This window comes from Ranitomeya variabilis, chromosome 7, assembly GCF_051348905.1.
Source record: "Ranitomeya variabilis isolate aRanVar5 chromosome 7, aRanVar5.hap1, whole genome shotgun sequence".
Lineage (NCBI taxonomy): Eukaryota > Metazoa > Chordata > Amphibia > Anura > Dendrobatidae > Ranitomeya > Ranitomeya variabilis.
This window is the reverse complement of record NC_135238.1, coordinates 179,303,766-179,321,427: the sequence shown is the minus strand read 5'-3', so window position 1 is coordinate 179,321,427 and position 17,662 is coordinate 179,303,766. Positions and strand designations below refer to the sequence as shown.

Here is a 17,662-nt window from a genome sequence, read left to right as displayed (position 1 = left end):
CGTTGCCTCTGCCCAGAGGAGGATCTTGGATACCTCGGCAAGGGCCAAGGAGCTCCGAGTCCCCCCTGATGGTTGACATAAGCCACAGCCGTGACGTTGTCCGTCTGGATTCGGATTGGTAGGCCCCTGAGAATCCTTTCCCAGTGGCGGAGGGACAGAAAAATGGCCCGAATCTCAAGGACATTGATCGGGAGAGTTGACTCCTGTGCCGACCAACGGCCCTGAACAGTCAGATGGCGAAACACCGCACCCCAGCTGAGCAGGCTGGCGTCCGTCGTCACCACTTGCCAGTGAACTGGAAGGAAGGACCTGCCCTGGGAGATGAGAGGGGACGCCAGCCACCAGTTGAGAGACCATTTGACCCGGGGAGAGAGTCGGATCGGACGATCCAGGGAGAAGACAGACCTGTCCCACTGATACAGAATGGCTTGCTGAAGGGGTCGCGAATGAAATTGGGCGAAGGGAATCGCTTCCAATGTTGCCACCATCCTCCCCAGAACCTTCATGGCCGATTGGAAGGAGGGAAGCCAAGGACCCTGGAGCAAGCGTATGCCCCGACGAAGGATGGATCTCTTGTCTTCGGGAAGAAAGACTTTGCTCTGACGAGTGTCGAAGGGCATTCCCAGAAAGATGATGCGCTGAGAAGGAATAAGGCAGGACTTCTTCCGGTTGACCAGCCCCCCGAAATGGGCTAGGGTGTCGAGAACGATGGACAGGCTTTTGTGAGCCTGAGAAAAGGACGGAGCCTTGATGAGGATGTCGTCGAGGTATGGAAACAGAACCAGGCCTCTGACCCTCAAGATGGCCATCAGTGCCGCCATGATCTTCGTGAAAACTCTTGGGGCGGTTGCAAGACAGAACGGTAGGGCGACGAACTGAAAATGTTCCTGGAGCACCGCAAAGCGCAGGAATCGGCGATGTCCCGGAAATATTGGGACATGGAGGTAGGCGTCCTGAATATCTATGGAACACAGAAATTCCTGAGCCTCCATGGAAGCAATTACCGAACGAAGGGATTCAATCCTGAAGTGCTTCAGAAAAACTCTTGTTCAGCAATTTGAGATCCAGAATGGGACGAACCTTGCCGTCTTTTCGGTACCACAAAAAGGTTTGAATAGAAACCTGTGAACCGTTCTTTTTCTGGGACGGGAACGATTACCCCGGCTTTGAGGAGAGAAGCGATGGCTCCGAAGAAATCCAGAACTAGAGCGGGGTCTCTTGGAGGTCGGGATTCGAAGAAACGATCCCGGGGTCATGAAACGAACTCTATCTTGTATCCCGAGGATACAACTTCCCTGACCCATGCGTCCTCTACTGAGGAGATCCAGACGTCCCTGAAGAAGAGGAGACGGCCGCCCAGCCTGGGAGGTGGGCTGGGGTCTTGCCGAGAGTCATGCCGAGGTGGATCTTCCAGTCCTGGACCAGGAGGATCTACCCTGGGAGTAGCGAGGACGCCAGGAAGGAGTGGGCCTAAAGGATACTGTCTTCTTCTCCTGACGTGCCTGTGGCCTCTGTTGCTGCTGGGGAAAGGAGTTTGACGCCGCGAAGCGACGAAAAGACCGAAATTGACATCTAGGAGGACGACGAGGTTTAGCCTGGGGAAGAAGAGAACTTGTGCCCCCGGTGGCGTCCTTAATGATTTGGTTCAGCTTAGTACCAAAGAGACGAGACCCCTGAAAAGGCAGGCTGGTAAGGGACTTTTTGGAAGACAAATCCGCCTGCCAGGCCTTGAGCCAAACGGTCCGGCGGATGGCAAATGCGTTGCTGGATGCCTGAGCCGCACAAGACGCGGCATCCAGGGAGGCTGAGACCACATATTCACCCGCGTGAGAAATCTGGTTGGTAAGTTCCCCCAGCTGTCCGGGCGGAGCCCAGTCCAGATTGCCCCGACGGAGTTGTTTGGCCCATTTGGATATGGATTTTGAAACCCAAGTGGAAGCGAAGGCCGGGCAAAGACTAGCTGAGGCCGCTTCAAAGGATGACTTCGCGAAAGATTCTATGACCCTATTGTTAGAATCAAATATGATGAAGAAGAACCTTCGGCACTCAACAAGTCCACAATTCTTTACTCTCAAATAGGAATTTTATTAGGCGGCCAGCAGAAAAATAACAGACATCAAAATTCCAACGTTTCGGCATACATTGCCTTTTTCAAGGAAGTCTGTATATAGTAAATAGCGTTCCTATTAAATTACTAGCCAACACGGCGTGGGAAAAGGAGGCGACTGCAAAAAGTAGAATACTGGCGTGCGTCCTGTAGCTCAAGGTGAGAGGTCATCTCACCTTGAGCTACAGGACGCACGCCAGTATTCTACTTTTTGCAGTCGCCTCCTTTTCCCACGCCGTGTTGGCTAGTAATTTAATAGGAACGCTATTTACTATATACAGACTTCCTTGAAAAAGGCAATGTATGCCGAAACGTTGGAATTTTGATGACTGTTATTTTTCTGCTGGCTGCCTAATAAAATTCCTATCGAGAGTAAAGAATTGTGGACTTGTTGAGTGTCGAAGGTTCTTCTTCATCATATTTGAGTCTTTTTCCTTTGAGCACCGCATCATTATTTTTTGAGCGCACCACTCTTGACCTGACTACCTATTGTTAGAATCCTTCAGAGATGCTCCGCCGGACAGTGGAAGAACCATGTTGGTGGACAGTCTGGAAACTGGAGGATCCACTGAAGGAGAAGCAGTCCAATTAGCGATGAGCTCCGGAGAAAAAGGGATATAAAACGCCAAGTCGCTTTCCTCTCTGAAAGCGTCTGGTCGGGTTCTCTCTTTCTCTGGTCATAATCTCCTCGAATTCCGGGTGAGTGAAAAACTTGGAAGGTGGTATAGCCCGTCTAAACGAAACCGCCTGATCTGCGGGTTCCATAGAGGACTCCTTGATGACACAGGTTTGATTTATCGCTCCAATGAGATTCTGAACCATATCCCTCATGGTAGCGATTTGGTTAGAATCCAGATCCGAAATATCCTCTGAGGGCGCATCAGAGAACGCCTCGCCTGACTCAGGGGAGGAGGACAGGGGGGAAGTCTATCGCAGAGAAGGACCGTGTGGTGAGATGGAGCGAGAAGAGGACTCAGACCGGCGTTCCTGTCTGGACCTTTTGCAGCTTGCAATGGAGGGCTCGGATGGAGCTTCCTGCGACCCGCTGGCTACTGCGGGAGTCTGCAGGGGTAATCGGTCCAGCACTGACACCAGAGTTTGAGACACCCGTGTTAGATCCGCCACCGATTGTGACAGAGAGAAAACCCAGCCTGGGGTAGGGGTATCGCTCTCAAGCGGAGCAGCCGGGGGATCCTGGGCGGTGGGAACAATCGGGTTGCTGCAGGCCTGACAGAGTGGAGAGGACTGACCTGAGGGAAGTTTGCAGTTACAAGACGAACATGCAAAGTATTTGACTAAGGCAGAGGAATTAGAGGAAGAAGTAGGAGGACGAGAGCAGGCCCCCTTTAGAGGTAGACATTTTGAAGGGTCCCTGAAGAAATGCCAGAGGGTTAGGGGACAAGGGGGCAGAGGGAAGTGTCAGTCTGCAGAGCAGAGCTACTCACGGCAGACGAAAACTGAAACCAGGTGGAGGACGTCGTCCGGCTTGCATGTGGACCTCCGGGGAAGACTCTAGTCAGGAAGGCGATAAGAGCTCCTGCCGCAATTCAAGAGGAACCGCAGGAAAAAAACGCCAGATTGCGCGCTCTGCAAGGTGGTGGAGCGGCGGTGTGTGGCGCCAGCGAAGTGGGGAGGGCGGAGTCTGCTGAGGTCCCAGGAACAACCGCCACAGTCAGGACATGGAATGCCAGAAAGAGTTGACCCACACAGGAGATAGATATAAAATAGCCTTTATTATAGTGAGTGGCAAAACAAGAAGAGTTATATATACATAAAATTTGCAATCAAATATAGGATAAAAACAAGTACGCGATTTACTTTCAGGACAATAGAAAAAAATATAAAATATTTTATAATATATGGTGCCCTCCAATCATGGTTGGAACAGATAGAAACCTACTTAAATAAAATATAAAAATTGTATAAACAGTGACCACCTAAGATATCACCTCAATAAAACGCATTAAAGTGCATAAGTGAAAAAAGTTTTATGGTGGTAGTGTGTGGGACTGCAGAATATAAAAGCACACCATTCAATACGTGCAAAGCCACTCACAAAAGCAGCATGTAGCTGCACAGTGAACACACCAAAAAAAGTGCAGAGTGCAAAGAAAATAGAGGGGTATTCTATCTGTAAATTACCAGTGAGGAGAGACGCCAGGTCCTGACACCGCGCACCCCGACGCGCGTTTCGGAAAACACTTTCCTTCGTCAGGGGACCCCTGCACGTATTGAATGGTGTGCTTTTATATTCTGCAGTCCCACACACTACCACCATAAAACTTTTTTCACTTATGCACTTTAATGCGTTTTATTGAGGTGATATCTTAGGTGGTCACTGTTTATACAATTTTTATATTTTATTTAAGTAGGTTTCTATCTGTTCCAACCATGATTGGAGGGCACCATATATTATAAAATATTTTATATTTTTTTCTATTGTCCTGAAAGTAAATCGCGTACTTGTTTTTATCCTATATTTGATTGCAAATTTTATGTATATATAACTCTTCTTGTTTTGCCACTCACTATAATAAAGGCTATTTTATATCTATCTCCTGTGTGGGTCAACTCTTTCTGGCATTCCATGTCCTGACTGTGGCGGTTGTTTCTTACTTGAGTGTTTAGTCACTACCTTTCACAGAGCACCGATATACAATATATATTTTATTGAATTTTATCTTGTATTATTATTGGTTTAATTTTTATTGGAGCATCTGTGTATTCTAATTGAGGTCCCAGGAGCATCAAAAATGGTGCTGGTGGGCGGAGAATGTGGAGAGAAGGTCGTCGGGTGGGAGAAAAGGCCGCCCGAGCAAACCGGAAGTGGCGGAGACGCGGCACCGGAAGTAGGCCCCGGCCGAAGCCGGGGACTAAATTTGAAGCTGGCGGCCGCTGGAGAGGACCGCAGACAGCGCGTCAGCTCCGAAAGGTACGGCCGCCGGGGAAAGCGGCGCGGCTGCCTGTAGGGGGCCGTGCCGCACAGAGCAAGGATGCGGCCGCAGGCAAGGCAGTGCGACTGCCTGTAAAAGTGCGGCCGCCGTGGAGGAAGCAACGCGGCCGGTCACCAGGGCAAACGCTACTGCGGAGGTCTGTGCCAGAAAGTGCGGCCGCAGTAACAGCTGTGCGGCTGCCTGTAAGGCGCCACGCCGCGCCGAGTAAAGATGCGGCCGCAGGAAAAGTTGTGGAAGTGCCCATATTTCCCCGCTCTTGTCTTTCCCAGTGATGGAGGGAGCAGAGAATCTGGAGAGACCCCCCAAGGAGAGACTGATAGGGAGGGAAAAGGATACTCACCTAAACATCCAACGCCGTCCGGTACTAACCTTAAAACCTGGAAGGTATTAGACGTCCGTGGAACTGGTCATGGACGTCCTCGTCTCCTCCAACAGACAGGCTCTGGTGGGCGACTGGGTGGGGGACGGAGCTAGGACCGGACTTCTGAGCACGCTTGTGTGCCAGGATCTTGGTCCTGCTGTTGGATCTATGAGGATACGGGGTGGCAGTACACGCCGTACTCATAGTCCGTATTGTGGGACTACAGGTGTGACTGATCACCCTCTATCCCTCCGGAAAAACCTGAAGGAAAAAAACGACGCACATTGAGGTAGATAAGGGTCTAATGAAAGACCCGTGTCCACCTCCTACTGACACTAAGCTAAAACTCAAGAGTATAATGCCAGTCGGTGGGGTGTACACTGCAGAGGAGGAGCTAACTTTTTTTGTGCATAGTGTCAGCCTCCTAGTGGCAGCAGCATACACCCATGGTTCCTGTGTCCCCCAATGAGAGGCGATAGAGAAATGGCTTTTACGGTACGTCAACTGTATACACAATAAAAGTTGTACAGCATTTTAAACAATCTTCCAGATGACTGATATCAGACGATGGTATAGATGGAGTATAAGCTGGTACCCCTTGCTGATCGCAAAATTATTGCGCTAGTCTATACATATTACATTTCCACTGAACCCAAAAAAAACTATTTTGTAAAAGAAACCGGTGATCTGCTGTAAGTAACCGTGACTAAGACATGCATACGCCCAAATAGTAGAATATAACTTTTAATACATGATTTATATTACACACCTAATGACTATTGGACTAAAAAAAAAAATTTTAAACACATACCTCTGAGGCCTTAGGTGCTCTGCCTCTACACAGACCCAAAATGCTCCCAGCTTTAATATCAGCCTCCTGCAGTGTGACATCCTCAGAAACTGGGAAAAAGGAGAAAAGTTTATTAAAGAGGTTTTCCAGAAGTTACATATTGATGACCTATTCCAAGGATAGGTCTTCAATAACAAATCAGTGAGAGTACAAAACCCCAGACCCCCAATGACTAACTGCTTGCAGATTTAGCGGTGGCCAGATGTACGCACTGTATAGATTCATAACAGCGCAGATCCATAACTAGAGATGAGCAAATATTTCAATATTCGGTTCGGATTACGATTGCCGTATTTGCAATATTCGCTGAATGCCACTGGAGTCGATGGGAGTGATCATCATACATAAAATCAGCACAAATATGGTACAAATATGGCACATTTGGATTCGGCGATAGTTTTCCGAACATATTCGCTCATCTCTATCCATAACCTGTGTAGTGGCCATTCCGCGGTACTGCAGCTCCCATTTACTTTAATTACTATCTGGTCCCAGAAAGTGGAAAGTTCATTTAAGATAAAGAAAAAGCTTTACTAGCGACTGTATGACAAAATGTATCTATTCAACTGCTATTAAGTGTCAACGCTCTCACCTAGACTGTCCTCCTACCATTGTTCTTCAATGCTACAACACTATAGTCTTGGTCAAAAGTTTTAAGACCGATACAAATTTTGGTTTTCACATCGTTCGCTGCTTCAGTGTTTTTAGATCTTTTAGTCAGATGGTTCCTATGGTTCCTGAAGTATCAGCATTTCATAAGCTTTTAGGCCATGTGCACACGTAGGTTCGGGTCCCTGCGGATTTGATAAATCTGCAGGGCAAAACCGCTGCGGTTATCCCTGCAGATTTATCACGTTTTGTCTTGCGGTTTCCGCTGTGGGTTTTGGTTTTACTATTGATGCTGCATATGCAGCATCAATAGTAATGTTCAAAATTTTAAAAAAATGGTTATACTCACCCTCTGACGTCCCGATCTCCTCGGCGCTGCACGCGGCGGTCCGTTTCCAAAGATGCTGTGCGAGAAGGACCTTCGTGACGTCACGGTAATGTGACCGCGACGTCACCGCAGGTCCTGCTCGCACAGCAAACCTGAGACCGGACAGCCGCGTGCAGCGCTGAGAGGTGAGTATAGCATTATTTTTTATTTTAATTCTTTTTTTTTACCACAAATATGGTTACCAGGTCCTGGAGGAGAGTTTCCTCTCCTCCACCCCGGGTAGCAACCGCACATTATCCACTTACTTCCCGCATCGTGGGCACAGCCCCATGCGGGAAAGTAAGCGGATCAATGCATTTCTATGTGTGCAGAATCGCTGCGATTCTGCACAAAGAAGTGACATGCTGCGGGTTGTAAACCGCTGCGTTTCTGCACGGTTTTTCCCGCAGCATGTGCACAGCGGTTTGCGGTTTACCATTGGTTTACATGTTTACTGTAAACGCAATGGAAACTGCTGCGGACCCGCAGCATCAAAATCACTGCGGTTCCGCGGTAAAAACCGCAACATGTGCACATAGCCTTAAACTTTTATTAATAAATACATCAAGTTTATGCAAAGATTCAATATTTACAGCATTGTCCCTTATTTGTCAAGACTTCTGGCCTTCGCCCTTACATGTTGGATATCAGCTTCTGGGCTAAATCATAACTGATGACATCCCATTGTTTCCTAATTGGTGCTTGGAGTTTATCACAATTTTTGTCCACCCATTTTTTGAGGATTGACCACAGGTTCTTAATGGGATTGAGAACTGGAGTGTTTCATGGCCATGTACCCAAAATTTAAATGTTTTGTTCATCCAGCCTCTTAATTATCACTTGTCTTGTGACATGGACTCCATCATGCTTGAAAAAGCATTATTCATCACCAAATAGCTTCTAGATAATTTGGAGACGTCGCTCCTTGAGGATTGTCTGCCATTCTTTAATCATGTTCAGAACCAAAGACAGAAACATAATGACTAAATACCTTGCAGTAAATAAATAAATAAATAAATAGCATGGTGCATGAAAATAATATATGGAACTTAGTTAACATGTTTTTGATTAAAAAAAAAATGCGAAAGCCATCTCGCCTCTTCACGGTGACCGTAACTGGGACAGTAAAAAAACAGGATTTTTGGTTGCTTACCGTAAAATCTGTTTCTCGGAGCCTTCATTGGGGGACACAGGAACCATGGGTGTATGCTGCTGCCACTAGGATGGCCCCCTGACGAAGGTGCTTCACCGAAACGCGCGTTGGGGCGGGCGCACATCCCCTGGACACCCTGACTGCATCAAGCTACCGGTAATTATTATGATACAAATGTGAATTATGGTATGCATAGATATCCTCTCCTAGCCTGGGCCGTATACTTGTTTGTTTAGTGGCAATGTGCCTTGATATAATGGTGGCCATTTTTTTGATATGGAGTGGGATTATTCCAGGGTATGTGCTCCCCTGCGTTTTTTCTGCATAGCGTTTTCTTGGGATATGGATTACATCCTTCCTTCTTGTGCACTAAATGTCTGTGTAATTTATTAATAAAGGTGATTTGTATTTTGATATACTAGCTTGACTCTGGTATCGTTTTTTTGTGGTGTGGTGCTGCCACTAGGAGGCTGACACTATGCAAATAAAAATGTAGCTCCTCCTCCGCAGTATACACCCACCGACAGGAACTAGGTATTCAGTTAGTGAGAAAGCAGTAGGAGAAGCAACATGTAAAAGAGAAAGAAAACTCAAACTTTAACAATATAACACAATAAACAGCTGTTCAACTTGGGAGGGTGCTGTGTCCCACAATGAAGGCTCCGAGAAACAGAATTTACAGTAAGGCCTCTTTCACACTTCAGTTGTTTGGCGACAGTCTAAAACCGTCATTTTCCTCAAAAAACGGATACGTTTTTTTTTTGACGGATCCGTTTTTTTCCCCCATAGACTTGCATTAGCGACGGATTGTGACGGATGGTCATCCATTCCATCCGTCATGCGACGGATCCGTCAAAATTTAGCGGACGTCATCTAGACATTGACGGTCATTGCAACGTTTTTTGTCTCTGTTGAAATGACGGATCGCGACGGATCCGTCGCGTCCGTCATTTCATAGAATGGCCACCTATGGGTGACGGATCCGTCGCAACCGTTATTTCGACGGATCCGTCACCCCAATCCATTTTTTCAATTTTTTTCAATTGCGCATGCTCCAAAAAGTATATACAACCCCCGAGTAACGGATCCGTCAAAAAAACGGATCCGTTACATCCGTTTTTTCAACAATTGTGACGGATCCGTCGATCCGTCACTTTGTCGGAAGTGACTGACGCCAAACGACTGAAGTGTGAAAGAAGCCTAAGCAACCAAAAATCCTGTTTTCTCTATCGCTTCATTGGGGGACACAGGAAACCATGGGACCAAAGCAGTCCCTGGGGCGGGAACAGTAGTCATCTCCAATCAGATCGGAGAAACTCACCACCGTCACCTGCAAGGTCTTTCTACCTAAGTCGGCATACACTGAAGCCAGGCATGGACTCTGAAAATGTATTTATTTTTTTTCTTTATTTTTTACGAACATGTGGAGGACCGATCGTCGCTCTGTAGAAGTGCAGGGCGGAGGTCCTATGTGAAATGCCAGGAGGCGCCCACTGCTCGGGTAGAGTGCGCCTTAAACCCGGAAGAAGGAGCTCTGCTCTGACCTGGTAAACCTAAAAATTGTTGACCGGATTTAGCGAGCATTCATTGACCTGGAGGCCGGAGGGCCTCTCTACGCCGAGCCCATATACTGAAAAGGGGGAGGGGCGGCCTAGCTGGATAGACACACGTCGCCCTGGCCAGGCAGCCAGAACCTACGAAGGATGAGTCCGAGCCGGACGAAAGGAAGGGGATCAAGAATGATGGACAGAGACATGGAGAACCTCGGCAAGGTAAGGGAAGAGCAGTGGACCTGTGATCCACAGAATGTGCAAAACTGCTGCCACAGACTCTGCAAAACTCTGGGAGTGGTTGAGAGCACAAAGGGAAAGCTATAAAATTAAAATGGACCCGCCCCTCGCAAAAAATAAAACTGGAATCTCCGATGTCCTGCAGAAGAGAGGACCTGGATAAAGGCTTCCATAGGACAAAGGAAAACATATGTGGTTCCCAGGAAGCAATTACTGAATGAAGAGATTTCATCCTGAAAGACAAGGATGGACTCCTCCGTTAGATCCCGTCGAGTCACGCTGAGGAAAAAAAACAGCAGTAGAACGACGAGGGTTACTCTGAGGAAGAGAGCTTGTCCCTCTGGTGGCCTCCTTAATACTTTGGTTCAACTTGGAGCCAAATCGACGAAAACCCTGGAAAGACAAGTTGGTGAGGAACTTCTATGAGAATAAGTTCGCCTGCCACGCCTTAAGTGAAATGGTCCTTCGGATGGCCACGATATTGCTGGATGTCCAAGTAGCACCTGCAGCGGCATCCGAGGAGACCGATACCATGTACTTAACTGCAAGCGTAAATTGGTCCGCGAGGACAGCCATTTCCTCCGATTGGACTCCAGAAAGAAAGCCCAGATGGAGCCGCTTAGCCCATGCGTCTATAAACTTTGCTGCCCAGGTGGAGACAAAGGCAGGGCACAATATAACGGTGGACACTTCAAGGTTGACCTTGCCAAGGACTATTAGTCCGCCGTTGGTATCCTTGAGGGATGCTCTCTCTGGGAGAGGAGGACTATTGGTGGAAAATCTGGAAACCGGAGGGTCCATAAATGGAGAAGTGGTCCAGTTCGCAGTGAGCTCAGGAGAGAGGGAACATAGGAAACTGAGACGCTTCCCTCTTTGGAAATGGCTGGACTAAGGATTCCGAGAAAATGACAAGGAAAGACCATTAAACTTAATTGACAAGGAAAGACTTGAGAGTAGGGTACTGTGAACCTGCTAGAGAGGAAAACGCTGAAGACGTACTGAAGGGGACCTTGAGTGGAACCCTGGATCTCAACCCCGTGATGTAGACCCTGTTACATCAACAAAACGGCTCAGAAAAGGAGAACCGTTTTAAGAGACAACCTCTTGCCCGTCTAAGCATATAGAACGTAGACTACCGGATGACTCTGCAGACTCAGATCAATCAGGAAGCTAAACTTAAGCATACAGGGATGAAGATGGTTAAAAGGAACTATGGAAAAAGTTGTCTAGATGCGCATTGGGAGGCACAATATACAGAGGTAATTCTGCAGCGCAGCTACTCACAGTAGTTGCCCTGTTTTCAGCTTCCAGGCTGTAGGAAAGCTGGAAGAGGAAGGTCCCACAGGAAAGGCACTATTCGGTCGCAGGAGGTGGAAAATGGCGGCCGTGAGAGGATGCCCTGGCTCCGGAGGGTAAAAGCGCACGTTACAGGGAAACACGCTGAAAAGCCCCACTCTGTACAAGGAGACTGACAAGCCTGGAAGAGGGGCAGAGCCAAGCGCCGGGTTCAGAAGGCTAAATATTGCGCCGGCTTAGAGGCAGAGATGAAGCTGAGAGGGGCAGGGCTATAACAGGCCAGGTGTGCCAAGCTACACAGGCCAGGAGGAACTGAGCAACGGGCGGGAAAAAAGCCCGCCTGAAAAGTAGGAAGAAGGGGGCGGAGCCAGCGCTGCAGCTAGGCCCGAGTGAAGTCGGGACCTAGATTACTGCTGGTGACCGCCGGAGCATGGGGGAGCGGCGTGGAGGATCTAAAAACACTGCAAAAGAAAGCCTGGAGCCCCCAATACCCTCAAAATTTTAGGGGGGAAAGGTCCCTAATGCCCAACTCCGCAGCTAGGCCCGGGAGAAGCCGGGACCTAGATTACTTCTGATGACCGCCGGAGCATGGGGGGAGTGGCATGGTCACTATTAAAATAAAGGAAAAATTGGTCTTCTTTCTTCTTTGATCTTCTTATCTTCTTCGCCACACCTGGGGGGAGAGAGAAAGTACCTCCCCATCCAAGGAAGTTCGTATGTCTGATAATCCAGCGTTGTGGGACATCCGCGTTTCATCAAACCAACAGGCTCTGGCGGGCGAGTGGGTGGGAGACGGGAGCAGGACCGACAATCGGATCACCTCAACACGCTTCTGTGTTAGGGGCTGGGGTCCTGCCGACTAGACGTATGAGGATACGGGGTGGCAGTACACACCGTACTCAGTCTCTTTGTGGGAGTACAGTAGTGACAGTTCACACTGTATCCCTCCAAAGTACCTGAAAAGGAACGACGCACACTGAGGTAGATATGGGTCTAGTGAAAGACCCGTGTCCACCTCCTACTGACACTAAGCTAAACTGAATATCCTACTTCCTGTCGGTGGGGTGTACACTGCGGAGGAGCTAACTTTTGTCCTGCATAGTGTCACCCTCCTAGTGGCAGCAGCATACACCATGGTTTCCTGTGTCCCCCAATGAAGCGATAGAGAAAATATGTTAACCAAGTACCGTATATGATTTACACACACTATGCTATTTATCTACTGCAGGGTTTTTAATCATTGTTTCTGTCTTTGGTTCTTTCTGTTCAGTAGCCAGTCTGAACGTGAGCTTACACGCTGCATACACACCAGTTTATATCCCAGTTCATACCTTTGGGTTTTTTTTCCTCTGTTTGCATCCTGTGCATATAAAGGTAAGGCCTACCGTTCCTTTGAGCTGGCATTATTGATGTGGTTTCCCATATGTCCGTTTCCACTAGTTGGGCCTGGACATCTCAACCCTTATCCACATGCATGTCCCTTGACAAACAGTAAGGTTTTTATATTAGAATTATGGTCGCCGTGATGAGGCTGGATGGCTTTTCGCATTTGTTTGATCAAAAAACATGTTGTTAACTAAGTGCTGTATAATATTTTCATGAACTATGCTATTTATGTATTTATTTACTGCAGGGTATTCAATCATTATGTTTCTGTCTGGTTCCTTCTGTTCAGTAGCCAGTTTGAACGTGCGTTTACACACTGCATGCACACCAGTTTACATCCCAGTTCATACCCTTGGGTATTCTTTAATCATGGCAGTCTTCTTAGGAAATGGTGAAGTAAATTGTGAGTGAACCCACTTCCCTTGGATGAAAAGCAACCCCACACATGGACAGTCTCAGGATGCTTTACTGCTGGCATGATCCAAGACTCATGCTAGCAGACCCCTTTTCTTGTTTGGATGATCATTCTCACAGATGTTCCAAACGTTTGGAAGAGAAGAGGGCTGAGTCACAAGTAATTACTTTACCCCAGTCTAATTCCTGTACTTCCTGCAAAATGTGAGTTTGTCCTTGACACCAGGCTAGCCTTCAAAAGCCTTCACCTTAGTCTGCATGCAGATGTACTGATGCCTGCTGCCATTCCAGAGCATGTGCACTGCTACTTGATTGATCACCAGGCTGATTCATCTTTAAGAGACGGTTCCGGCAATAGTTGGACTTTCTAGGATGACTTGAAGTTTCCTGCACAGCAATTGAACCTCTCTCCTTGAATTTCTTGATGGTCCAATGAATGGTTGATTTAGAGCAAATCAAACAATGTTGTTGCCTGTATAGCCAATCTGATGCAAAACAACACTGACTGCATGTGTTTCCTTGGAGATAACCATAGTTAGCAGAAAACAATGATTTCACACACAATGATTTTTCTTTTTTTTTTTTTTTTTTTAATGATGAGGGATGAGCTAGGGTGGAACCCAAAAGTGCACTAAATGGTGGAATAGCAAAATGGGAGAAAACAGGTGCAGAACGTCGTTGTGCAAAGGCACAACTCCTGTAAAAACCATAGACATCAGCTGCTGCTGCTCTATGGCTAGGAGAATAAATCCTCCAAGAGAATTTTCAGACATGGATATAGACTGTATAGGGGCTGCACTACTGGAAAGAAGAATCCTCTACTAGCGCTGAAAAGGTTTTATTTTTTATTTAAACTCGTTTCAATGCATTTATTCAGAGAAAAAAAATACAACAAAAAACAAATATTCCGCACCAAAACGTGTTGAAATAATAAACCTCATTGGCATTGGTTGATGATTTTTCTTTCCAGCAGCAAAGCCCCTAAACCATGGTATATCCACATCAGTAAATTCAAACAGTATGGCAGAGTAATATCAGATTTGCCCTCATTAAACATTTTCTCCCGAGCTAGTGAGAAGAGCACTTATATGATGTAAGCAAGTAATTTTGTGGCAGGGCTGAAAATCAGTGAAAAAGTGGTTAAGTTAATTTTCATGGCAACTTATTAGTTTGCAATTTATATGATCACTCTTCATAATCTAGTTAATGCAAATTGCCACTATAAAAACTGAAGCAACAAACTTTGTGAAAACCAAAACTTGTGTCACTCTTAAAACTATTAGCCACGACTGTATTTTGCTTTCAGAAAGGCTTTACTTCTATCTGTATCCATCTCTGACCACATTTGACTTACAATATTTGTAAAGGTTCAGATAATTTGCACCATTAGCAATGGGCATAGACGGTCATATCTCTCACCTGGTGGGAGCAGCTTTCCGCTTTTATGCACAGGTCTGAGGCATGTGTCACCTAATATATATATATATAAAAAAAATACAAATAGTGGAAATAATTTTTTTCATACAACAAAAGCCAGGTTCATTAGGGTGAAGGCAAAGCTGTACGATAAAAGAAATGTTAATGCATAACTGAAAGGCTTACCATCATTTCCTGGAAGTTCCAACAGTTCTGCTGCTTTTCTGCGAATACTTAAGATAGTCTGAAAAAAAAAAAAAAGGTGTGCAAAATACTTTTTCTATTATTCTTCTACTTCTTAAAGTTTATCTTGTAAGCTTTAATGGTAAGGTACTTGACAGATGACCATACCTTAGATAGTTATAGAGCGAACACTAGATTTGCTAGCAGCCATTTCTCAAGAACTGATCATTTACAAGCTCTGGCAGCAGCTTAATTTTCCAAGGAGTAAATGACTGAGGACGCAAAATCATTTATATAATCTAATGTGTAAGGCACCCATACTCCGATGTGACAGTAGGGAAATCTCATTTAAAAGTTTTTGCCAAAACATGCAACTACATGTGCTATGCAACATGTAACATATTTACATACCGTAAGTATTTAATAGAGATGAGCAAACAAAGATTAAAACTCCACTGGTTCGCTGTCCGATTGGGTGACCAGTAGGGCCCAATAAGCGGTATACGTACCTCAGGATGACATGTAGAGGATTGCTGGCACAAAAGTGATTCCTGCCCTGGTCCAACCTGTGATGGACCAGACTGGACGCCGGAAGAGGGCAGCTCAAATTTGTTTGCTCATTTATTGCATTTAATTCTAACACATACACTCACTGGCCACTTTATTAGGTACACCTGTCCAACTTCTTGTTAACACTTAATTTCTAATCAGCCAATCACATGGCGGCAACTCAGTGCATTTAGGCATGTAGACATGGTCAAGACAATCTCCTGCAGTTCAAACTGAGCATCAGTATGGGGAAGAAAGGTGATTTGAGTGCCTTTGAACGTGGCATGGTTGTTGGTGCCAGAAGGGCTGGTCTGAGTATTTCAGAAACTGCTGATCTACTGGGATTTTCACGCACAACCATCTCTAGGGTTTACAGAGAATGGTCCGAAAAAGAAAAAAAATCCAGTGAGCGGCAGTTCTGTGGGCGGAAATGCCTTGTTGATGCCAGAGGTCAGAGGAGAATGGGCAGACTGGTTCGAGCTGATAGAAAGGCAACAGTGACTCAAATCGCCACCCGTTACAACCAAGGTAGGCCTAAGAGCATCTCTGAACGCACAGTGCGTCGAACTTTGAGGCAGATGGGCTACAGCAGCAGAAGACCACACCGGGTACCACTCCTTTCAGCTAAGAACAGGAAACTGAGGCTACAATTTGTACAAGCTCATCGAAATTGGACAGTAGAAGATTGGAAAAACGTTGCTTGGTCTGATGAGTCTCGATTTCTGCTGCGACATTCGGATGGTAGGGTCAGAATTTGGCGTAAACAACATGAAAGCATGGATCCATCCTGCCTTGTATGGAGCATCTTTGGGATGTGCAGCCGACAAATCTGCGGCAACTGTGTGATGCCATCATGTCAATATGGACCAAAATCTCTGAGGAATGCTTCCAGCACCTTGTTGAATCTATGCCACGAAGAATTGAGGCAGTTCTGAAGGCAAAAGGGGGTCCAACCCGTTACTAGCATGGTGTACCTAATAAAGTGGCCGGTGAGTGTATAGTCCATGCAAGGTGAGGTTATAGCTGCATTATATTACATTGTTACAGATTTCCCAAGGAAATTACATTTATACTTAGTGGTCAGATATCAGAGTAAGAGTTTTAAACTAAGAATATCAGATCTGCTCTACTCACAGAGTCCGGGTCTGCTTTAACTTGAACGATTCTCTTTTGAGACTCTGAGCCGCACCAGTCCTGGACTTTCATGTAGTTTAAGCTGAAGTCAACAGCCATCTCTTTCCCCGCAGCAACAACCATTTCCCTAGAATGAAAAGTTATCCACATGTGTCTTGGCAATGATATTTTATATACTGCGGCAACCACAGTAATATGTGAAGAATAAGTCCCTATGTGTAATATAAGTGAAATGTGTATGTAACATGACATATGGCGAGTTCTTACCCCTCTTCTTGAGAATCTAGCAGAAGTAGGGAGCTTCCATCTCTAAGGCCCAACATTTTCAGGGTTTTGCTCATATCTTCTATGGCAAAAACACTCCAGCCCTCGCTGGTTTCTGTGGACGGGGAGCACAATAACGACTCTTTTGAGGGGCTACCAGCTAATGTCTGCTGCAGGTCTTTCAACTGAAAGTTGGAAGGGAAAACTCTCTGACTTTCTGAGTATTTCTGCGAGCAACCATTGTTTTCGGTTTTACACGGACGCATAATTGTTAGAAGAAGAGGAGCAAATTCGGGTCCGCTCTGCACAGACAGACCTCCAACCTGCATTACAAATAAAAGGAGATTTAAGTACATTTGCAACATAGCAACCATGAGAAAAAGACCTACCACTATAAAACTCATGATTAGAGAAAAGCCATCTGAATAGTAGGTGAGCTGAAGAGCCCAATAGCTGCCAATTTATAGCGTACAGAGCTGTGCTATTCCGGCTCAATAGACCTTTACATCAGGTCATTGTTGGAGCTGGCTGCAGCTTATCAGTGGTGGTATCGGATGCTGGACACCCATCATTCTGATATCGATCACCTATCCTAAAAATAGGGATTTTTGTGTACTCACCGTAAAATCCTTTTCTCTGAGCCAATCATTGGGGGACACAGACCGTGGGTGTATGCTGCTGCCACTAGGAGGCTGACAATAAGAAAGTTAGCTTCTCCTCTGCAGTATACACCCTCCTGCTGGCTCTCAGCTAACCAGATCGGTGCAAAAGCAGTAGGAGATCAATAACAACATATGAGCATATAGCATGTCACTATATATATATATAT

The 17,662-nt window shown here is 46.2% G+C and overlaps 1 protein-coding gene across 2 annotated transcripts in view; it reads right to left on the bottom strand.

Moving 5' to 3' along the window:
- The window catches only part of USP40 (ubiquitin specific peptidase 40), a 132,839-nt gene that overhangs the window by 30,771 nt on the left and 84,406 nt on the right, over positions 1-17,662 (bottom strand). For both annotated transcript variants that reach the window (XM_077272376.1, XM_077272375.1), the window contains exons 16-20: positions 16,837-17,156; positions 16,570-16,696; positions 14,890-14,947; positions 14,707-14,757; positions 6,234-6,322 (exon numbers count right to left, since the gene is read on the bottom strand). In XM_077272376.1, the coding sequence (XP_077128491.1) occupies positions 6,234-6,322; positions 14,707-14,757; positions 14,890-14,947; positions 16,570-16,696; positions 16,837-17,156 (645 nt within the window). The remainder of the gene's footprint in view (positions 1-6,233; positions 6,323-14,706; positions 14,758-14,889; positions 14,948-16,569; positions 16,697-16,836; positions 17,157-17,662) is intronic.